Source organism: Leptidea sinapis, chromosome 6 (assembly GCF_905404315.1).
Source record: "Leptidea sinapis chromosome 6, ilLepSina1.1, whole genome shotgun sequence".
Lineage (NCBI taxonomy): Eukaryota > Metazoa > Arthropoda > Insecta > Lepidoptera > Pieridae > Leptidea > Leptidea sinapis.
In genome coordinates, this window is record NC_066270.1 from 3,249,408 (window position 1) to 3,273,622 (window position 24,215).

At 36.9% G+C, this 24,215-nt stretch overlaps 2 protein-coding genes across 2 annotated transcripts; one reads left to right on the forward strand and one right to left on the reverse strand.

Annotated features, from left to right (window-relative positions):
* Positions 1–367: 367 nt before the first annotated feature.
* Positions 368–13,699, reverse strand: LOC126964916 (esterase E4-like). The gene is made up of 3 exons (XM_050808236.1): positions 13,510–13,699; positions 2,787–4,066; positions 368–1,495 (listed from the first exon to the last, which is right to left on the reverse strand). The coding sequence occupies exons 1-3, from the start codon at positions 13,687–13,689 to the stop codon at positions 712–714; spliced, it is 2,244 nt and encodes a 747-aa protein (XP_050664193.1). The 5' UTR covers positions 13,690–13,699; the 3' UTR covers positions 368–711.
* Positions 13,700–22,465: 8,766 nt separating this feature from the next.
* LOC126964943 (39S ribosomal protein L14, mitochondrial) lies at positions 22,466–22,939 on the forward strand. The gene has a single exon (XM_050808276.1). The coding sequence runs from the start codon at positions 22,493–22,495 to the stop codon at positions 22,874–22,876; it is 384 nt and encodes a 127-aa protein (XP_050664233.1). The 5' UTR covers positions 22,466–22,492; the 3' UTR covers positions 22,877–22,939.
* The last annotated feature ends 1,276 nt before the right edge of the window (positions 22,940–24,215 follow it).

Genomic DNA, 24,215 nt, shown 5'->3' on the forward strand with positions numbered 1-24,215 from the left:
ATGTTTATTTTTAAATTATTGCAAAAGAATAAGATGCTCCTGGTAAAACTGGTAAAAACATTAAATCCCTAGTACAGGCGTGGAGCGGTGTTAATTATGGCGCTGAGCAATATAGCTGTTGTACCCGACTCGGCCTTCAATCACCGCTCAATATTTAAGCCAGAGCTAATAGGTAGAAGTTGTGCTAGTAAAATTATTGACACCGAAGTTGTACTTTTAACTGCAATGCAATATTCTTGCATTAAAATATTTTAATTTGGCCCATTTATTGGTTTTATGTGTAAGTCCATGAAATTTTTAATAACCGATATTAATAAGAATTTATAAAAAAATGGCTCTGTCGTAAATCCTATTACTCCACTGCTGAATATCTAAATGATCGGACAGCCTGGGACTAGATTGTGATTATTTTATAGCAACTGTACAATATTGTATATTTTTATTGAAAAGAGCGCAAAAAAAAAGAATGCTGGGAGAGTTTCTTGCGCCGCTTCTTCTCTCTCAGAGCGCCATTTGTTTCCGAAGCGGTAGTAGTATCTAGTAGTATAAGAAATGACATCAAAAAGAATTCTAAAGGAATCAATTTTGAGAAAATAAATGCCTTTTATGCCTTTTATGCCTTTTAATCAGAGTCTATTTATGAGATTTTGATCCATTTTCTTTATAATCCTGGGTGTTTTCATCATTCTTGCTTTTGTCGATAACAATTCGTTAAATTTTTTCCTTGCTCTGTTCTTTGCTTAAAAATGAAGGTTCTTTTTCATTAGCAGACGGTTTCTCTTCAACTTGATTTACTAATTTACCGGTACTATCAAGTTTTCTTGTGGTTCTTGTCACTTTCATATCACTTTTATCATTGTTCTGTTGTAGGATTTTATCCTCTGCTTTTACTTTTGTTTCATCATTTATTTTAATGTGATCATTATTGTTGTATTTTTGCGCAGGTTTATTTTCAATTTTATTAACTGTTTCTTTACTTTCTTTAGTTTTTGGTAGAGCATTTTCCTTTTTAGATGGATTTAGATCATTGTTTTCCTCTAATTTACCTCCTTCATCAAGATTTGTGATGATTTTCGTCTTTTTTATTTTATCTTTAGCATCCATAATTTTTTCACCATGTTTTCCATTATTTACACTATGTTCAGCTTGTTTTTTTTCTTCTTTAGATGCGTCTTTAGACTTTGTTTCATTCTTTTCTATTAAGGACAAATTATCTGTTTTCACATTGATTTTATTTGTAGTTTTACTATCATCGTTCTTACCATTTTCATTCTCATCATTATTATTTTGTCTGACAAATTTTTGTGGATCGTATTTTGTGAACTTTGGGTTCCAATAGTACTTTTTATAAATTTTATCCCAAAACATAAAGCTATCTTTCAGCAAATTTTCTTTGATATGTAATCGCTTGGAAATTTCTAGATATTTAGGTGAATCCTTTGTAAAAGGTGGCCACTTAACGGTTATTATAGAGCTTTCGAATTTCGTAGGATTCCTGTAATTATTTAAGACAATATTATTTACCACATCTGAATGAACATAAGAAGGCTTTTCTTACTTTTCATGATTATTTATAACTAGACTTCTTAGTAATATGCAGTATGACTGGTGAGAAACCATGGATACTTAATACTCAGTACTCGATTGGCGTTCTAATTAAATAATTAAATTAGGTTCTTTTTTTTAACAAAGTTACCACTTTAAAAAGCATTGATACTGCGTGACTTTTTTTTGCTAAGCGCAAGCACTATCAGGTTCCTGTGTCCGTCATCCCGAATTTCACGCTCCGCGATTTGCGCGATCTAGTGGTTTACTTACACTTCGTTATTAATTACTTAATTTTCTATTTAGTTTACTGTGTTCAATTAATGTTTATTTTTCGTGTTAATTGTCCCTTAATTGAGTGTCTTTAGTGTCGCAACAGTGATGGGATTTAATATATATACTTAAATCTATATGTTTTTTTCATAATTTGATCACAATGTTAATGCCATTCTTTTATTCATAATAATTTCTTAGTAAAAATAGGTCGTTAAATGTAACGATGACGTCAAGATAACTAAAAATTCTACTCATTGAAACTATATATTAAATTCACCTATAGGTAAACCAGTAACGATGTTGGCTACATATATCAAGTTATAACGATAGAAGCAAAGACACAAAAATAATAATTCAAATCAAACCATCAATTATATATAATAACATAACTTTTCGAATGTTTGTGATTTTTGATGACACTTTGACAGCCGCCAGTCCAGTGGAATAAACTAGAGGTCAGTGCACGACAGGCATTATACCTCTAAGGTCTGTATAAGTATTCCAAAATGTAATATGTGTAAATAGTACGCAATTCGCGATCAAGTCTAATAAGTCACTTATTTCTTAACTATTTACAAAAGAGAGATAATATTATGAATATCAACAATATCCATGATCATACACTTGATTATGAATGGAAAAACAGTTTTAATTTCATTTAATCATATTATTAACTAGGTTTATTTATTATTCAAATTAAATAAATCTTATAACTATATTTACAATACTACGACTACATAAAATTAAAACTATCATTACGTGGAAGCGTACCAAGAATACTGGCAGCATTACCGCGTTGGATAGCAAGGCTGATCCGTTGTCCGAAATAGCTGCCAGCGCTTGGCCCCACGGGCCAAGTGTCTCGACACCAAACGGCATTATTGTTAATATAGTTAAAAATATAGATTTGTTTTGTATAAATATGTTAACTATATATAAACTAATAATATGTTCCAGTAACTTACCCATACTTTGTGAAGTCGGTCCACATTGTAGTCATCCTCTCTCGAGTATCTAAGTCTCTATAGCTATTTGTATAGCCGTAAAAGTCCAAAATATAGGCTGTTTGATCCCTATGACTGGCTCCTTTAAGTCTATCCATATAATGATGTTGTATATTCAAATTGCCAACATAAGAAAATTCATACAAATACAAAGGGTTCTCGGAAGCTGAAGCGTGCAGATAAGCTGACTTTAATATCCAATATTTAAACATGGAATCTGAGAAATAATCTACATAGTTTCGAAGACTTTCATGTGTTATGTTTTTGTTATTGAAATAATAATGTTTTATCTCTCTTATTGCTTCATTTTTTTCTTGCTCTGTATTAAATTGAAGATCAGCGGGAAGGAAATCTTCAAAGTTTTCATTCATCATATCTCTCCAGGTACCGAACTTTATGGATCGACTAATACCTTCCATGTTAGAAAAACCTGTTATTACAGGTATTTTTTTGAAGTTGCCTTTCACTAAAGTATCCAATGGGGACTCTGTTAGAAATGGTTCAATACCATCTTGTATATTTTCAATGCACGGTGCAAAGCCGAATGTACTATTTGTCAAGAAATAGTTTACACTTTTGATAGCTAATGCTTTTTCGTCTACATTTAAATAAAACTCTGTCAAGTCTTCCAAGCTTTCCGTACCATTATATCCTAAGGATAGCGCAATATTCCATGCAGTACTGAAAGGATCACGATTAATTGTAAATGGAGATAGGGCAGAACCACTTTCTAATATCAATTGATTTATTAAACCATCTGTTTTTGGGTTGAGTGCAAGTAATTCAGCCATAGAGGCCCCAACACTGAAACCAGCTAAAGTTATCTTGTCTGGGTCACCACCAAACTTCTTGATATTAGTCTTTATCCATTGTAAAGCAGCTAACTGGTCTTTCAGGCCTGCATTACCCGGTATATCTTCGTTGCCAAGACAAGCAAATCCAAATGCACCAACTCTATAGTTGAAACTAACCACAACGACATCATGTCTCGCAAGGTAGTTGAACTTCGCCATATTACCACTACCTCCTGAGAATGCTCCACTGTGGACATATACGATTACCGGTACTGGATCTTCTTCACTAGCGGATAGAGGAGTAAGAACATTAACCGTAAGACATTCTTCATCTCCTGCGAGTATCGCTTCATCATCACTGTTATCTGTGTAATAACTTTGGTGGCAGAGATTAGTATTTTTACTTGTAGAGATGATGCCTTCCCAAGGCGTTACGGGTAATGGTGCCTGAAAAGTAAGGGTCATTGAACTATCAGCATTAGAATATCAAATCATTAGCTTTTATTTAATGGAAATATTTTCAACCTTAAGAGTTCATACACACAGGTAAATGTTGGCCCTGTGCTTGCCCGGGTGAAAATAGAATAGGGCAGTCCAAGGCCCAAGGATGTCGTATAAGGCTACTCAAGGCTTTTCGATGTGGGAGAGCCACGCTGCTGTCCTATGACGATAGCACGAACGGGCTTGACTTGTATGGATTGAGTACCACACTAGTACAGGAAACTGGCGTGAAGAAGCGGCCAACGCTGTTTTATTTCGCATAGGTTATTGCTCAGGATTTTGATTGGTAGCGCAGAAAAGTATCTAAATAAAATACCAGACTTGGACATTGGTGTAGATGGGCTTGCAACATTTATAAATAAATTTACTAAAATTCGTTAGAAGTAAAGGTACGGACAGACGTGCTCAAAAAAAGCGTGCTTTTAAGTATGCTTAAAGTTAGCATGCTCATGCAACTGTTCACATTTGCCAGCAATAAGCATGCTTGCTTAAGCATACTCATAAATAAGTATGCTCAAAGCAAACGAACCGAACAGACGTGCTGCTAAACGTCTGCTGCACCAGCTCCGGACCGCTTTAAACTGCTGATTTTTCACACTTCAGCATGATACACAGATCTTAGATTTTTAATTTTACTTTTAATTATTTTAATTGTTAAACTTGAATCATTCGTGTTCTATAATTAAGCCTCATAAGCATTGTTTCGTGCAATATTATTTTTATATAATGGAGAATGTGTGTTCCACAGACATTCGTAACTTCGATAATGTGACACAAACAACAAAGGTTTTTTCTTCTACCCAACTCCTAATTTGACGCAAAAACAGTCGCCTGCCGCGGATCGAGATCAAATCGATAATAGCATGCTAATAAGCAAATCTGTCGCAAACGCGCTCGGAGGATGCCCCTTCTACCCGCGCCTCAGGTAGCATGCTCGAAAATCAAACGTCGATTGATTTTTAAGCACGCTCTAAATTAGTATGCTCATTACAGTACACACGTGCTATAACTAATGAGCACATGCTCAATAAAAGCATGCTTTCGTGCTAGTAATGAGCACGTCTGTCCGTACCTTAAATACTGTTGTTTTGTATTGGACTTAATTTGAATCTCACATATTATTTTGATAAACTGTAATTTTACTAACATATTCAACTATTGTAATCCAAGTTGTATAATATGGTAAGGAAGATTAAACAGCTAATGAATGATGTGTAACCATGTAGTTGCGTTCAAATGCCATGCCAATCGTGATTGCACAGATCCCGTCCGCTGAAATTGTAGTCATAACTTCAACGGCCATAATGCCAAATGGCTTGGGTCGCGCACCACAGGACGTACACGTTACTTCAACAAATTGTCTATACGAAATTTATAAAAACCTTTTTTTTGAGTTACATTGTAAATCAATAGTTTCATTAGTCAGTTGTGGTACAGATTATTAAAAACTTTTTAACAGAAGTAATTAGATAACAAAATGGTATGTTTAAAATATATACTTTGGATGTTTAAAAATACACACATCAAAAAAGTCTAAGCAACATGTACTAATTTAAATTTTAGGATGGTTTTTCACATTATAAACTTGTATTTTATTTTTAAAATATTTTTAGCGACCTATGATGTCAAAATAGCAGCTGTTGTCTTTATAAATTCTTTTAATAACAGAAATTAACAATATTAGAATACCATTTACAAAAACGAGCTCAGTTTGCCTGTTCTTCATAATACCCCGAACCTACCATAACTGTTGAGCCGCTGTATGGATGAACTTCCTGAATGCACCTGAGCCTTTCAGTATTTCCGGGCCGACGGTACTCCGCATTCTTCTTGTATCAGGCCTTAACCCGAATCGCGACTCATCGGAAAAAATAATTTTATCCCATTATTCCTGGGGCACCTAATTGGGCGTCGAGCTCGTAGGCCGTACTCATGCAGTCGATTTCACACAGTTAGGGGACTTTCATCTACACCACTTCAATTTTGTAGCCTCAAACTTATCTCTCGAGCGGTTAACATCGGCTGGCGTCTTGCAGTCTGTTGTAAGTACCGGTCTTGCCGGTTATACTCCTTTTACGGCCTGAATTCTGGGGTTCCCTTGTATTATAAGTAATGCCAAAATACCTAGATACCTGAGATTGATTACTTCCCGCTTGCGACATCCCTACAGCTCTTTGAATTTCATTTGCCGTCAAATGACGTCGCTCCATGACGTAAAGAATATCTAATAATTCAATTTTGTCGCTAACTTTATTTAAATGGTTGGTAAAATTTTACAATCAAGACTTAACGTAAGAATAAAAAAAAAAATCCTTCAAAAACACTATTCCAAAACAATAGATATAATGTGCACTAAAAAGTATTAAAATAATTGCATATTTTTATACAATCTAATTAATTAAACTTATTCTAGTTACGATTATTGTAATTTTTGGAATCGGTGTCCTTCCGCCGCAACCCGCTTTCGCCTCTCGCCTCCTCACGACTCAAGCACATCTCACCTATAACTATGTATTTGCCCTGTGCTTCCCCGGGGCGTAAAAAGAATAGGGTAGTCCCAGGCCAAAGGGTGTCGTAAGACGCGCCTACGGGCTTATTGAAAGTGGGAGAGTCACGCTGCCGTCTTATGACGTCAGCACGATCGGGCCAGACTCGTCCGGGTTACTTACCACACTCGCACAGAGTACCGGCGTGAAGTAGCGGTGACCTAGTGCCGCTATGTTTCGCATAGTTTAGTGTCGAGTACCGGAGGCCATCCCTTCCCCCCTCCCCCTCCCCATCACCCCCAACAAAAATATGAGAGCGGTCCTAAAAAAGGTATTACTCCAGGAGGGTACCGGCTCTACCAGAGCCGGAGAATCCCTCCCCGAGCATTCACGCTCGGGCTGCCCCTCGTATTCTGGGGAGGGCACAGTACTGCGTATTTCACAGGACAAACAGGGCAGCAACACCACGGCACCCCACTCCACGCTTAATGTGGACTTCTGTAACATCAGGGGAATTCACTCCAATTTAAACGCCGTCCACCTTGAGACGGCGCAGCCGGCCTTGTGTTTCCTAACGGAGACGCAGATATCTCAACCTAGCGATACGTCATATTTAACGTACCCCGGGTACGAAATTGAGCATAATTTTTTGCCTCATGCTGGGGTATGTGTGTACGTTAGGGAGGATATCTGCTGTCGCCGTCTCGGCAATTTTGAGGGTAGGGACCGGTCTACTCTCTGGCTCCACGTAGATTTAGATGCCCGCGTCCGCATCTATGCGTGTGTCTTCAGGTCCCATAGTGGTAACGCAGAAACGGATCACCTCATGGGCTGCGTTCAAGCAGCATTTGATGACGTGCTTGCACAGATCCACTCCGCTGAAATCGTAGTCTTGGGTGATTTCAACGGGCACAATGCCGAATAGCTTGGATCACGTACCACAGACTATGCAGGGCGATCTGTGCATAATTTTGCATTGGCGTATGGTCTGTCCCAATTGGCTGAGTCGCCAACGCGGCTCCCGGATATGGATAGCCAAATGCCGTCCTTATTAGATCTTCTGCTGACTACACATCCCGATTGTTACCAGGTCACCGTCCACGCCCCTCTCGGAACGTCCGACCATTGCCTGGTCAGGAGTGTAGTGCCTATCCGACGCCAACGTCGCAGAACACCAGCGACCCGCCGCGTTTGGCACTACAAGTCAGCAGATTTTTTTTTTAAGGAATAGGAGGACAAACGAGCGTACGGGTCACCTGGTGTTAAGTGATCACCGACGCCCACACTCTCCTGCAACACCAGAGGGATCACAAGAGCGTTGCCGGCCTTTAAGGAAGGTGTACGTGCTTTTCTTGAAGGTACCCATGTCGTATCGTCCCGATTGGGATAGGATGCGTTCCTTTTTTGCATCCTACCCTTGGGGCAAGGTTTGTTTCCCTTCGGATGATCCTAGTGCCTGCGCCGTTGCAGTAGCCGATGTGATACTGCAGGGCATGGATATTTTTATACCAAGCTCTGTAGTACCGATCGGTGGCAGATCACAGCCCTGGTTCGATGCGTCAGTTAAAGCAGCATCTGACAGCAAAAAACAGGCGTATCGAACTTGGGTTGCGGCGCTGGGCTCAAAGGATCCGAACTGCAAAGTTCTGAAGAGGAAATATAACCGTGCCTCCAGATTTTTTAAGCGGCAAATCGCCCGTGCGAAATCGAAGCACGTCGTCAAAATTGGCGAGCAGCTTTCCAGTTACCCGACCGGAACACGCAAGTTCTGGTCTTTGTCGAAAGCTGCTCTTGGTAACTTCAACCAGCCGTCCAAGCCGCCGTTGCACATGAGGAAATACACCCTGGCCCATACGGCAAAAGAGAAAGCCGATCTCTTGTGCCCTCTTTTTGCCTCCAACTCGAAAAACACCGCCGACCATCCCGCGGTGTCAGAGCTCCATGCCTGAAGAACAGTTCAGACAAAAAACTGTTCGGCGAGCTCTGTTTTCGTTGGACATCAGGAAGTCGAGTGGGCCGGATGGCATTTCTCCAACCGTGCTTAGAACATGTGCCCCTGAGTTGACGCCGGTGCTAACGCGTTTATTCCGGCACTCTTATTCAAAAGGCGTAGTTCCTGACTCATGGAAGTCAGCCCTTGTCCATCCGATCCAAAAAAAAGAGACAGTTCGGATCCGGCAAACTACAGGCCTATAGCGATTACCTCCCTGCTTTCCAAAATCAGGGAGAGCATAATTAACCGCCAGCTCTCGGTATACAGTCACCAGCACCTTCGGTCACCAGTTGATCAACGACCGACAATACGGATTTCGCCATGTTCGGTCGACTGGCGATCTTCTGGTATACCTAACACATAGATGGGCGGCGGCTATTGAAAGCAAGGGGGAAGGCCTGGCAGTAAGCATGGATATAGCGAAGGCCTTTGATCGTGTATGGCACAAGGCGATCCTCTCAAAACTTCCATCATTCGGGCTTCCCGAGAGCTTATGCAAGTGGACCTCCAGCTTCTTCACTGGGTGCAGCATACAGGTCGTTGTCGACGGTTATTGCTCGATTCCAAAGCCCGTGAACGCTGGAGTGCCCCGAGGCTGTATGCTATCTCCCACGCTGTTTCTTCTGCATATCAATGATATGTTGGACACCTCCAACATACATGCTATGCAGACGACAGCACTGGTGATGCCGTATACACGGGCCATGCAGGTCTCTCTCGGGAAATCGTCGACCAGTGCCGGGAGAAACTTGTATCTTCTATCGAGTCCTCTCTCGAGAAGGTCGCGGAATGGGGTAAATTGAACCTTGTCCAATTCAACCCCCAGAAGACTCAAGTTTGCGCGTTTAACACTAAGGAGCTTTCTTCCACGTACTACTAAACTGTGGAATGAGCTTCCTTGTGCGGTGTTTCCGGGACGATACGACATGGGTATCTTCAAAAAAAGCACGTACACCTTTATTAAAGGCCGGCAACGCTCTTGTAATTCCTCTGGTGTTGCAAGAGATTGTACGCTTGTTTGTCCTCCTATTCCATAAAAAAAATGTATGTAGTAACAAACCTATCTTGCATGACACCGACTCAAAAAATTAAAATAATCGTAACTAGAATAAGATTAATTAATTAGATTGTATAAAAATAAGCAATTATTTTTACATAATATCTATTGTTTTGGAATAGTGTTTTTGAAGGCGGTTGTTTTTTTGTTAATTTTTTTTTTATTTTATTATTTTAAGTGAATTTTAAGTACACTAACTAACAATTTGTCTAAATATACAAAATTTTTCAATGCAGCAATGAACGTAAGTACTTTGCAATTTGATTACAGACAGTGTTCCGTTACTTTGTAATGGTTCCGTAATGAGAACCTAACCTAACCAAACTATCTTTGAAGTATATCCTTTCCAATAAAAAAAGAATCATCGAAATCCGTCGGCGCGATATTGAGTTGTTCGTAAATTTATCATCCATTTTGCTATACGTATGCATAGCAAAATTTAAGAATTTTATGGTTTTCTCATGGATTTCACTGTCAGATCTGGACCAAATTACAATGGGACCACTCGAGAAGCACCAGTTTTCAAATAAAAAAATAATTAACAAAATCGGTTCACCCAGTCGACAGTTTCGGGTAACAAACACAAAAAAAAATGCCGACGAATTGAGAACCTCCTCCTTTTTTGAAATCGGTTAAAAACGCATTTAAATTCAAACAAATTCCCTTTTAATTAGTTTTATGAAAAAAACAAAACATAATAGAATTTTTTTTTACAACCAGCCAGTATGTCATCAATAACAAAAAAGTTTACATACCTATTCACTTTCAGTGAATAAAGACTTAGAAATTAATTAATAAAAATGGTAAATTTGTAATATCATTCATATTCTGTAGACTTTTTTGATGTGTGCATCTGCGTTATCTTAGAATTCAGAAATAAGAAGGTATAATAATGTTTTTTTGTGAAAATAAGGGTCGAGACGAGCAGAACGTTCAGCTGATGGTAACTGATACACTATGCCCATCACAATGTAGTGCCGCTCAGGATCCTTGAAATACCCAAATATTTTGAGCGGCTCTACAACTGCGCTCGTCACTTTGACACATAAGATGTCAAGTCTCATTTGCCCAGTAATTATTGCCCACTAGCTACGGCGCCTTTCGGACCGATACACGGTTAATGCTTACACATTACTGCTTCCCGGCAGAAATAGACGCCGTTGTGGTACCCATAATCTAGCCGGCATCCTGTGCAAAGGGGTCTCCCACGGGTATAATGCTGGGTTACATCTATTAATAATGGGAATAATTCTTAGAAAACTGTGACGCCTTTTGTGTGGAGTTATACACCAAATCTATATTGCAGAATCGATGCGACTTAGTGACCTTCAAGTATAGCATCTCATATGCCGCAAACTCATCTCAGAATCTCCATGTGAGCTCACAGCCCCTTCTAATTTTAACTGTACGGTACCTATTTTTTTATGGAATAGTACAAACGAGCGTACGGGTCACCTGGTGCTAAGTGATCACCGTCGCCCACATTCTCTTGCAATACAAGAGGAATCACAAGAGCGTTGCCGGCCTTTGAGTAAGGTGCACGCGCTTTTTTTGAAGGTACCCATGTCGTATCGTCCCGGAAAGACCGCACAAGGAAGCTCATTCCACTGCTTTGTAGTACGTGGAAGAAAGCTTCTTGAAAACCGCACTGTGGAGGACTGCCACACAGCTCCTTAGTGGTAAACGCGCAAACTTGAGTCTTCTGGGGGTTAAATTGGACAAGGTTCAATTTACCCCATTCCGCGACCTTCTCGAGAGAGGACTCGATAGAAGATACAAGTTTCTCCCGGCACTGGATAGATGGTGGGGATGATATCCTAACTTGTGGCGTGTCGTACGAAGGTGGAACCTACTTCAAATATTTACCTCTATGGTGATACTTAATATTTAAATATTCTTAAACATTGAAGAAAATAGTAACGCTAGTTAAGCCAGTAATTTAAGCCCCTATATGGACTGGATAGGTACTTGATATATTTTGTATTATAAATATAAGTTACTAGTTGACCCGACAGACGTTGTTCTGTTCATGATAAAAAAACTCATGGAGTTGGAAATTCATAAAATCCTGACCTCTACTCGGTAAAAGGAATATTCCTACCAAATTTCAAGTCTCTACGCCTTATGGTTCCAGAGATATCGTAATGAGTGACTATACACATTTTCACTATATACAGTTCATTACACCAAACACAGCGGAGGTACAAACCAACGTACTTATAAATGACCAGAGATTGGAACTTGTGGACACCACGGTCTTCTTGGGTATCACGTTAGATAAAAAGCTTCAGTGGGGTCCACATATTGCCCATCTGGCAGATAGACATTGTTCATTGTCAATACATTTATGAAAATTTAATATAATATGTGCACAAAAATCGTCACCTTTTTTCTCTTAATAGTGATTTTCATTATTATAACACTAGAAATAAGGGATTGCTTGTAACTAATTCTACTAGGCTTCATAAAATACATAATAGCTTTAAGGGTAAATGTATACACTTCTATAATAAAGTCCCAGCCACTGTTCAGGCATTATCTATAAAACAAATTTAAATGTTTTATAAAAAAAATGGCTCTGTCCTTTCCTATTAATCCACTGCTGAATATCTAAATGATCGGACAGCCTGGGACTAGATTGTGATTATTTTATAGCGATAGAAATGACTGTACAATATTGTATATTTTTATTGAAAAGAGCGCAAAGAAATAATGCTGGGAGTGTTTCTTGCGCCTCTTCTTCTCTCTCAGAGCGCCATTTGTTTACGAAGCGGTAGTAGTATCTAGTAGTATAAGAAATGACATCAAAAATAATTCTAAAGGAATCAATTTTGAGAAAATACATGCCTTTTTATGCCTTTATACGTGGAAATCTCTTATATATTGAGAAGGTCGCGAAATGGGGTAAATTGAACCTTGTCCAATTTAACCCCCAGAAGACTCAAGTTTGCGCGTTTACCACTAAAAAAACCCCATTTGTCGTATCACCGCTCTTCGACAACACTTCCCTTAAAGCCTCGCCTTGTATCGGAATACTGGGTCTCGAAATCTCGAGCGATTGCCAATTTCATGGTCATCTGGAAGGCAAAGCCAAATTGGCTTCAAAGAAACTGGGCGTCATTAATAGAGAACGGCAATACTTCAAGCCGGCCCACATACTAGCGCTCTACAAAGCGCAGGTCCGGCCACACATGGAGTATTGCTGTCATTTCTGGTCTGGCGCACCCCAGTATCACCTCGATCCATTTGACCGCGTGCAACGCAGAGCAGCTCGAATTGTCGGGGACCCAGTGCTCTGTGAACGGCTGGATCACTTGGCGTTGCGTAGTGGTGTGTCTTCTACCGCATTTATCACGGGAGTGTTCCGAAGAGCTGTTTAACCTGATTCCTGCCGCCGAATTCCACTTTCGCACGACACGCCACAAGTTAGGTTATCATCCTCACCATCTGGATGTGTGGCGGTCCTCCACAGTGCGGTTTTCAAGGAGCTTTCTTCCACGTACTACAAAGCAGTGGAATGAGCTTCCTTGTGCGGTCTTTCCGGGACGATACGACATGGGTACCTTCAAAAAAAGCGCGTGCACCTTCCTCAAAGGTCGGCAACGCTCTTGTGATTCCTCTAGTATTGCAAGAGAATGTGGGCGACGGTGATCACTTAACACCAGGTGACCCGTACGCTCGTTTGTCCTCCTATTCCATAAAAAAAAATATATATATAGATTTATAATAGTATACGTTTACAGGTTTCTACTTAATTATATACAGTTATTATCAATAATTGTTCTTATATTTATTATTATAACATCATCACACAAAATACAGTCCATTTAAAAATAAACTAAAATGTACTAACCTTAAACTTATTCCTTCCCTTTGGATTAGTCGCATATGGAATACCGTAAAATTCATAAAAATCCCCATTCCAATATTTTTCACCGCTTACGCCGCCTGATTCCAATATCACAATCTTTTCTTCCTCTTCCGTAAATACATCTCTTATGAAAATACAAAATATTATAACAGATAGCCTCATGTCCACCTGTTGTGGTAAACTTAAAATAATGTTAAGTATACCTAAATGATAAGCTATAAGTTACTGACATATCTATTGATAAGAATGATAATTTTTGTATGATTCTTGCTCTAATTAATAAGAAATACGTGTCCCTGCGTTATTGATTAGCGTCAGCTATTTCGAGAAATTATTATTGACATCGTCATTAAATTAATTTAACCATTCAATTTTTATTTAAGTACACCAATGGTAAGCTACTCCTTTGCACGGGATGGCGGTTAAATTATGGGTACCAAAACAGCGCCTATTTCTGCCGTGAAGCAGTAATATGTTAGCATTATTGTGTTTCAGTCTGAAGGGCGCCGTAGCTAGTAAAATTACTTTGCAAATGAGACTTGACATCTTATGTCTCAAGGTGACGAGCGCACTTGTAGTGCCTCAGAATTGTTAGGTTTTTTAAGAATCCTGAGCGGCACTGCATTGTATGGACAGGGCGTATCAATTACCCTTATTTTCATAAAAAATCCCGTTTTAAGAGTTTCGTACCAATAGAGCTAGAGGTTTTTTTTGGGAAGAAAAATACATTGACGTATTTAGAACCCGAATCAGAGCCCTTATCATGTCGGGCTGACGTAAGCAGACCTCCCCTACCGACTAAAAATCTCTCTGCTGGTGGCTCGAAAGTAATTCCAGCGGAGCCGGGCGGGGACCGAGGAGGCCATAGTTTGTAGCTCACAGGCGCGGGGCGTCTCGGAAGGAGACTCGAACCTTGGACCGACTGCTCGCTAGAGGATACCCTATTATTAAAGCACCGCTATACATCTGTCCATATGTCGCTCAGCAGGCTGTATACAAATAATACTTACAGCTGAAATATTTACCGAGTGTGTTGCCGCTATAATAACAAAAAAAGCGACCAATTGCGAGTTGGATTCGCCCATGAAGGGTTCCGTAGTAGCAACTAACATAATATAAAAGTTCTTGTAGTTCATTGTAACTTTGATTGATGTCTTAATAATAGTGTAAGTGATAATACGATTTAGGATGTATAAAAAAAACTACTTACTAGATCTCGTTTAAACCAAGTTGTCTTGTCGGGGACCCAGTGCTCTGTGAACGGCTGGATCACTTGGCGTTGCGTAGAGACGTCGCTTCATTGTGTGTCTTCTACCGGATTTATCACGGGGAGTGTTCCGAAGAGCTGTTTAACCTGATTCATGCCGCCCAATTACACCTTCGGACGACACGCCACAAGCTAGGATATCATCTCCACCATCTGGATGTGTGGCGGTCCTCCACAGAGCGGTTTACAAGGAGTTTTCTTCCACGTACTACAAAGCTGTGGAATGAACTTCCTTGTGCGGTGTTCCCGGGACGATACGACATGGGTACCTTCAAAAAAGCGCGTACACCTTCCTTAAATGCCGGCAACGCTCCTGTGATTCCTCTGATGTTGCAAGAGATTGTGGGCGGCGGTGATCACTTAACAACAGGTGACCCGTACGCTCGTTTGTCCTCCTATTCCATAAAAAAATAAACCAAAACTAAGCTCTATTTTCGGTGGAAGTTTGCATGGCAATGTACATCATATATTTTTAACACGAGTCAAAATATCTTGAATTTAGATTTTAAAAATAATATTTTATTTAGTACTTAATAAAATTACAAAATTCTTATCCTACCTTAACAAACGTTTTACTTAAGCTATGGTAACGTGAATGGTGCTCTTCGATACCAATACTACTGTATATATACTGTACTGCGGTACTGCAGCGCGGAAAGAAGACTGTCTTTGTGTAGGATGTGTCTTATTGTTTAATAAACTCGTTCTTCGAAGTCCAGGGTGTTGATATTACTACGTCCTCTCTCTTTGTGTCTATAAGGTCTTCTTATATTGATACCTTTGTCTTCATTATGCTTCTTCTTAACATGAACTGTTAGGTTCTGGGTGGCTTCACTATCCCCCTCCAAATTGTAATTCCATGGTTTTGAACAAACCTTGGATCGCAAGAGTTTACAAGAAGAAATACAACAATAATTACATGATGATGGTTACACTTGTTATCCAACTATACTGTATAATTTCATGTTGTGTATTTTCACTAAAAGATTCTATTTGTTTTAGCTGTTTTAACTTAGATTTTATTTCTAAAGCATCAAACGTTAATTCTATTTCTCATTTGTTTCTTTTGTTTGATATAGTTTAACTCCAGACTGAAAAAAATGTTCGATTCTTTTGTCCACAAGGTTTATTGATGATTATTACACTAAACACTGACTTCAGTTGTTTTATTAAATTACATATATATTGCTTTTGATGATATTTGGGATATCTGTTCGAAAGGACATTTTTTAGAATCAGTTTGACATTTATCACTTTCTATTTTATATAATATTTCAGTTTCACAGGTATTTGTTTTAACTATACTTCCTATACAAATTAAATTATTAAGGTCCAAGCAGTTATTAACTTCATAGATTTTTTCATCGTCATAATATTATGCTAGAGTAACTTTTCGCATTATAGGATAGGAACAGGATAGGTTGTTATGGATAATGGGTACAATTTAATTTTCGTGACTTATATACTTTTATTTTAACTAAAGCTATATTTGTTATAAAATAAACTAATTCATTTATTATCTTACTGTCAACTGTTATAATTGGCTTTATATCGTTAGTATTACTTGAAATAACTACAACTTTGGGTATATTATGTAACGTTTCTTCTAAAATATGAGATTGGAGTATACTATAGTGATACATTTTATGCTCAGCAAAAGAATAGCTGTTGTTTACATTTCAGCGACATCTTGTAATATTTGTGCTAGTAACAAGCTATAGCGATATTTTGTTGAATTTATTATTAAATACACCAAGAAATTGACTATAACTTTCTTTTTGTATTTTAGTTATGTTTGCAATTTGTTTATTATAATCCTCTAAAGTATCATCTATAATAGATATTTGCTTGTTATAAGCTACCCTTAAAGTTTCCAGATCTTACAATATATAAATCATTTTGATATAAATTTCCAGTAATTGATTTAATAACTGATCCTAATCTTTTTATAAGACCTCTTTTTACACGGCTCTTACTTTGAATATTTAAATACTTACATGTTTCTTTTACATGTTCTAGGATAATAATATTTATTCTTTGATAAGTATGCTGCATATTTTATTGAACTCTGTGTACTATCTAAACTATACTATAAATCTAACATATGGATAATTGTCCACCCTCCTTCTAATTTACGAGTAGTCTTAGTTATACTAGTATTAAGTTTTCGGTTGATGTAAATTTTCTGAACTTGAATCCAATGAAAGAGTTGATTCTGAAACAATTATGAGTTCTTCTAAATGATATTATACTCTACCATTATTTCATATTTCTATACTAACGATTTAGTATGGACCTAAAAATATTGATTTAGTTTTATGTCGTTCTGCCATACTATTCTTTAAATTAGCTATATCACCGCTTTAGAATGTTTAATTTGTTTATTTATCTTTAATTTATTTTTTTAATTTATCAAGAAAATTCTTATTTAACTCTCTTCCAAAATAACGGTGTTGTGCTGTATCTTTGTATAGCTACTCTTAAATTGTCAAAACTACGCAGCTTAGGTTTTCTACCAAAATGTACCTCAAAAGGCGTCATATTTATAGAGGTATGTATTGTGTTATTATATGAATGGGTAATAAAATTTATCTTTTGTTTTTGGTCTTTTTCTGAGTCTCTTTGAAGACGATATAATTCTTGTATAGTGTTATGCAAACGTTCTACATCTGAATTTGATTTGTGATGTTGAGGTGAAGTCGTATGATTTCTTATATTATAGGTTTTGAAAAGTTCTTGAATTATTTGACTACAAAAAAGGATTGTTCTTCATCATGAACAATTTTATTTGGTGTTCCTATTAAAGCAAAAATTTCACATAAGGTATAATAGACTCTACTCTTTTCAGTGGATTTGACTATAGCATATTTGGAAAATTTATCTATAATAGTTAAGTACCATTGTCTTTCTAAAGACATGAAATCAATGTGCCATACCTCCATAGGTTCGTAGGGTGTTCAATTCTGTGCCTATTATCTATCAAATGATATTATTTTATTAATTTAATTTGTTCTGCTCTTAATTGAGGGCCTGTTCTCACAGAGACATCCTCAGTTTCATTTGCTAAATTATTTTGAATAGGTTTTTGACTTTGGTTTTGCTGGAAATATTGATGTTGTGGTCTAGTAAAAACATTATTTGGATTTGGATTCCGTTGTTGTCGATATTATTGTTGTGTGTTTGGTCTCACTGTTTGTAACCTTTGGTTTATAGATCTTTGTGTTGGTGGATAATGTTTATAATTTTGTTGGTTTTGTGAATACATGGGCTTAACAATTTTCGGATTCGAATTATTAATAATACGCGGTGGTGAAAGTATATTCGAAAACTTTTGATTGATATTATCGAATCTTCCTTCAGCCTCTAGTTGTAATATTTTTGTCACCGTTTCGTTAAAACTACACTTCGAAACATAAATTTGGTCATGATAAGGTAGACTATTTCGTAATGTATTTTGTGCCATATGGATGTATGGATTCATAACTTCTTCTACTATGGTTTGTTCATTATATTTATCCATTAAGTTACTTTTTATGAAAAAAAGTTTTTGTTTAAGTTCGAATATAAGGTCTTTATATGATCCTTCCCTCTTAACATTAGCTAATTCTATTATTAATGTATTAAATTCACGGTTGTCTCCGCATTCTTGCTTTAGTGCTGATTCTACATTTGAAAATTTAAAGCCGTGGTCTACCATGCTGATGCTTATAGCAGCTTTACCTTCTAGATTACTCAATAATAACATAACGTTTTCAGGTTTATCACCTCCTGCTATTGTCAGCCACTGCTTTGCACAATTTATATAATTATATAAAGTAATAGCGTCTCCATTATAGGATGGAACGAAACCAATAAGGCTTGTTGGGTCCATTGTAGCGTTATTTTTCTTTTCTATGAAGACTTGTTTGCTACTAGGGACTCTACGGCCGTTTGACAAACTATGAGTCGTACTTAAAGTGCCCTCGCAATTAGAAGGAGGGTGATTTACATTACCTTCTTACTTAGACTTGAATACAAAAGTAGGGGATTTTAGGAATAATGGAATTTTGATCAAGGATAATGCTACTCGGTACTCACAATATGTTGATAACGACCGATGTTCTCAGCATACTTCTTTTTACTAATTTATTTATGCAGCTCCCAGCACTCTGTTCTACAAGACTCCGCGAAAATTTACTGAATGCCGAATGAAATTACTTATGATTGCGTTATTATTTCTGTAAATTTTAACGTTGCTGGGCCCCACACGATGGGTGCCAGTCAAAATATCTTGAATTTAGATATTACAAAATTCTTATCCTAGTTTAACAAATGTATTACTTAAGCTATGGTAATGTGAATGATGCTCTTCGACAAGCTACTGTATATACTGTCGTGCGGTACTGCAGCGCAGGAAGAGGGCTTTCTTTGTGTAGAATGTTATTGAAAATAAATACCCAGTATTCGTCCATTGTGTTCTTTAATGAGTTCATTGTGTCACATTGTTTAATAAACTCGTTCTTCGAAGTCCAGGGTGTTGATATTACTACTTCCTCGGTCCCACCCACTGTACCAGTGGGAGGCTCCTTTGCACAGGATGCCGGCTAGATTATGGGTACTAGCCTATTTCTGCCGTGAAGCAGTAATGTGTAAGCATTACTGTGTTTTTCGGTCTGAAGGGCACCGTAGCTAGTGAAATTACTGGGCAAATGTGACTTATTATTATGTCTTACGGAGACGAGCGCAGTTGTAGTGCCGCTCAGAATTTTTGGAGTTTTTCAAGAATCCTGAGCGGCACTGCATTGTAATGGGCAGGGCGTATCAATTACCATCAGCTGAACGTCCTACTCGTCTCGTACCATTTTAATAAAACAAAACCATAATATGTCTACTTGCCTTCTCGCCTGATAGTAGATAGTAGGAACTTCATTAAGTTTATTAATTCGAACAGAATTAGGAAATCCTGGATCTTTAATTGGAGACGATCAAATTTTAAAACTCGTAAATTATTAATTTACTTCAAAGTTGTGTATTTTAGCAATATTTCGGGGAAGTTGAGCTTTTATGAGAAGAAGCCACAAGGCTTATTGCCACTTGTACGGAACCGTACATATTTTTCAATGTAAGTGACATCATGCAATATGATTTGCTAATGTTATAACAATATATTAACTTGAGCCAGTTAGCATTCGGAAGTCGTACCGGGCGCAACTGTCCAATCTCATCTCACCTCAGTAGTTTTGGCCGCAGTAGTATCTAATAATAATAAATAATAATTCCTTTTATATCTTTATAATTTACCCCAGCACTGGCCACCCCTCTTTGAAATTAAAAAATTACAGCTTTTATAATTATTCTAAATTTTTTTTAAAAAATTACCACAGTAGACACTTCATTCTACGACACACACTTTCAAAATATAAAGGTATTCATACAAAAATTTTATAAACATGTGAATTTATAAATTATAATCATTAATACTATTGACACACTTTTACACAAATTATCTGGCACCAAACTAGGCAAAGCCTGTACTATTTAATACAATATATATGCTTAAACATATATAAATAAATTCAAATTCAAATATTTTTATTAAAAATAGGATGTGAAATCACTTATTGAAAGACAAAAAACTACCACCCATTCCAAAATGAATGCCTCAGGCCTGAGAAGAATGGGCGCAAAAAACTCAACGGGCTTTTTTTTTTTCATCAAAAATATGTTTTACAATTAAAGTAACATTAACAAAGTAATATTGTACAATTAAACTTATTATTTAATAGCCTGAGGGCGGTCGCTCCATTCCCAATCTGTGGTATCATTAAGAAAGTCATTTATGTTATAGTAACCTTTACCACACAAACGTTTTTTATCAATTCTTTTGAATAACGTAATACTTTTGTTTTGAACATTTTCTGGGATCCTGTTGTAAAAGCATATACATCGCCCCACAAAAGACTTGTTAACTCGACTTAGTCGAGTAGTAGGCATTATAAGCGTATGTCTGTTCCTAGTGTTAACATTATGGTTATGACAGTTTCTGGAAAATTCACTTATGTGCCTATGAACATACATTACATACATAATTATAAACATCCGTGACTAGGAAACAAACATCAATATTCATCATAAAAATTTTTGCACCTACAGGGAATTCGAACCCACGACCTCTAGCTTAGTAGTCAGGGTCACTAACCATTCGGCTGTATGGGTCTTCAACTAATTAAAAAAATATATATAATTTTAAACTTAATGATAAAAGCGGAGTTCTCGAGAACACGATCGTCCAGCAACAATTAGTAGCGCCCGATTATGAATACAACCGATTGACCAGGCATCGCTTCGCCTCGACTATAAATTTTAAATTATAATGAAATCATTTAAACAGAAATAGAAACAAAAATAAATAAACATGCATGTATCGGATTCCAATAAATTAAGCTATAAAGATGAACAATATATTTGAGTATTTTGTTGAAATTTATTTCACTTGCCTGTAATTGGTACAAGCTGTAATTTCCCGGAGGGCAGGTTTGGTCAAAGCTACAAGCTTAGTATTTTTTATTTAAAAAATACCGTTTCAGTGGCACAGCGAGCTTAAATTTAAAATTTTGTTAAATAATAACAAAATTTGAAATGAATATCTTTGAATAGCTTCTATAAACGTTACTAATACTATCTCTAAGAATCCAATTAAATTTATTAAGTTCCAATTTTTTCCACAACAGACAAACAACTAGTTCAAACACTACAAATAACTTAAATTACTAAATTTACAATGTATATTATATTATACTCTTGATTTACATGTTTTTATTGTATTTTTTTGTAATAGAAACGGTTTGGCAGTGATATTAAATGTGTTGGAACTCTGACCCCGAAACTAGTTAAAAGTGTATCTTCGGGGTCAGTGACTCCTCGACAATTGAAACATCTATCTATCTATCTATCTACATATATATATATAAAAATGAATTGCTGTTCGTTAGTCTCGCTAAAAATCGAGAACGGCTGGACAGATTTGGCTAATTTTGGTCTTGAATTATTTGTGGAACTCCAGAGAAGGTTTAAAAGTTGAATAAATAGGAAAATGCTGCTAAATTAAATAAAAACAACAAATTAGTTTTTCCTTTGATGTGTCCATAATATATAGCATACATTATTTCTATGAGAGAATTGATTGAGGCACGGTTTGACAGTTCTGCTTTGAAACAATTTCATTACGACAGCAGGGTGCATATCTTACGAAGTAACTTTTGATGTTATGATATATTATTGACAAGTTTATATAAAAACATTATTTTATTTATTATATACAGAACAACGTCTGTCGGGTCAGCTAGTAATAATTAAAATTAAATGTGTATGTGTGTGTTTAATTCTCAGTGATTAGGTTACAGTAGACTTTCCGTTTCTAATTATGATAATTGCTTTTTTGCGGTGGTTTTCTTTTTTACCTCAAAATTGCTTAGTTAGATAAAAGTCTTCTCATGAATCTTATTATAAAGCTTAGAGGAGAGAGCATGATATTGACGTTTCGCGAAGGCCGTTTTACAATTATTGAATTGACACAACAAACTGCAATCAATTGGAATTGGATGGCCAACTATTAATGAAAATTATTATATTTTAAAATATTAACAAAAATAAAAACCGAAAAATGTTAAGACGATTATTGGCAACAATACATTGCGCGGATTTCACACTACGGCATGTATGAACGAAGTAAGACTCCTTACAAGATTGAGGGTTGTTGATAATTCTGAAATTGGAAAACGAGCGATGGCTGAAGGGAAACCGCCGAAGCTTATCTGTGTATACAATAAACAACGTGTTGGATATATTGGCGATAGGGTATTAGTTGCTATAAAAGGAGAAAAGAAGAAAGGTATTTTAGTTGGGCTAAAGCAGAAGCAGTCTGTAAGAGTACCCAAATTTGATAGTAATAATGTCGTATTGATAGACGACAGTGGCACACCACTGGGCACCAGAATACATGTTCCAATTCCTACAATACTAAGGACTATTCTAAAACAGAGAACACATGCCAAGGGTGCAGATTATACAAAACTATTAGGAATAGCAACACGATTTGTCTAGTGACTGTCTAACTTTTCTAAATAGTGTTACTTGATACAATAAATAAATATAGTTCTTATGAAACATTTTACTATGGGACATATGGGTGTGGCGTTGTCCAAAAACACGGGTAGGGTAGCATGTTTTCTTATCTCAAACTTAAATCCAACTGTCAGCGGGTTTCTTACATCAACCGAAATAGTTAGACAACCGAAATTTTCAGTGTCACTATCATACTGCGAGTTTGACCATCATTGTGTGAAGTTCAGTAAAATAGGCATCTGCTGTTACTTATTGCTTGACTGGATTTGAGGAAGCTGTAGTGAATTGAGCAATGAAGTGACATTTAAACAGTTAAAGTATTTTTTGTATGGATAGGCACACTTACGGACATTGTTGCGACGTTTGACTTGGACACAGCCTTAATAGTGATTTTCATTATTATAACACTAGAAATAAGGGATTGTTTGTAACTAATTCTAGTAGGCTTCATAAGATACATAATAGCTTTAAGGGTAAATGTATACACTTCAATAATAAAGTCCCAGCCACTGTTCAGGCATTATCTATAAATAAATTTAAATGTTTTATAAAAAATGGCTCTGTCGTAAATCCTATTATTCCACTGCTGAATATCTATATGATCGGACCGTCTGGGACTAGATTGTGATTATTTTATAGCGATAGAAATGATTGTAAAATATTGTATATTTTTATTGAAAACAGTGCAAAAAAAGAGTGCTGGGAGAGTTTCTTGCGAAGCTTCTTCTCTCTCAGAAGCGGTAGTAGTATCTAGTAGTTATTAGAAATGACATCAAAAAGAATTCTAAAGGAATCAATTTTGAGAAAATAAATGCCTTTTTATGCCATTGCAATACTTACTTGTAGCCCTTGTATGAAATACAATTTCACAATTACCGATTTGCGGCGGCCAATATTTTTGGTGTGCTAAAATTTTTGTTTTTTTTTTTTTTTAATTATAATAACGGGTACGCCTCAGCCATTACAATGCAGTGCCACTCAGAAATCTTGAAAAACCCAATGACTTCGGAGCGGCACTACAGTTGCGATCGTCAACTTACCGATATCAAGACATGAGGTTTTAAGTCTCATTTACCCCGTAATATCCTTCAGACCGAAACGCAATAATGCTCGCACATTACTGCTTCACGGCAGAAATAGGCGCCGTCGTGGCACCAATAATCTAGCCGGCATCCTGCGCAAAGGAGCCTCCCACATCAAACAAAGCCACGAAGTCGAAGTTATTTTCATTTGTATTTAGATCAATACCAATATTCGAGATTTTTACTTGTACCACACAATTTCTATCTCTTACCAGTAAAATAATCCCCCGACCAGT

What these genes read in the sequence shown, in the direction of transcription:
- LOC126964916 (XM_050808236.1), bottom strand. Translation starts at nt 13,689, where the DNA reads ATGAGGCTATCTGTTATAATATTTTGTATTTTCATAAGAGATGTATTT. An exon ending in AGGGAAGGAATAAGTTTAAG is followed by an intron (nt 4,067 to 13,509) that starts GTTAGTACATTT and finishes CTTACTTTTCAG; the next exon opens with GCACCATTACCCGTAACGCC. An exon ending in ACCGACTTCACAAAGTATGG is followed by an intron (nt 1,496 to 2,786) that starts GTAAGTTACTGG and finishes AAATAATTACAG; the next exon opens with GAATCCTACGAAATTCGAAA.
- LOC126964943 (XM_050808276.1), top strand. Translation starts at nt 22,493, where the DNA reads ATGAACGAAGTAAGACTCCTTACAAGATTGAGGGTTGTTGATAATTCT.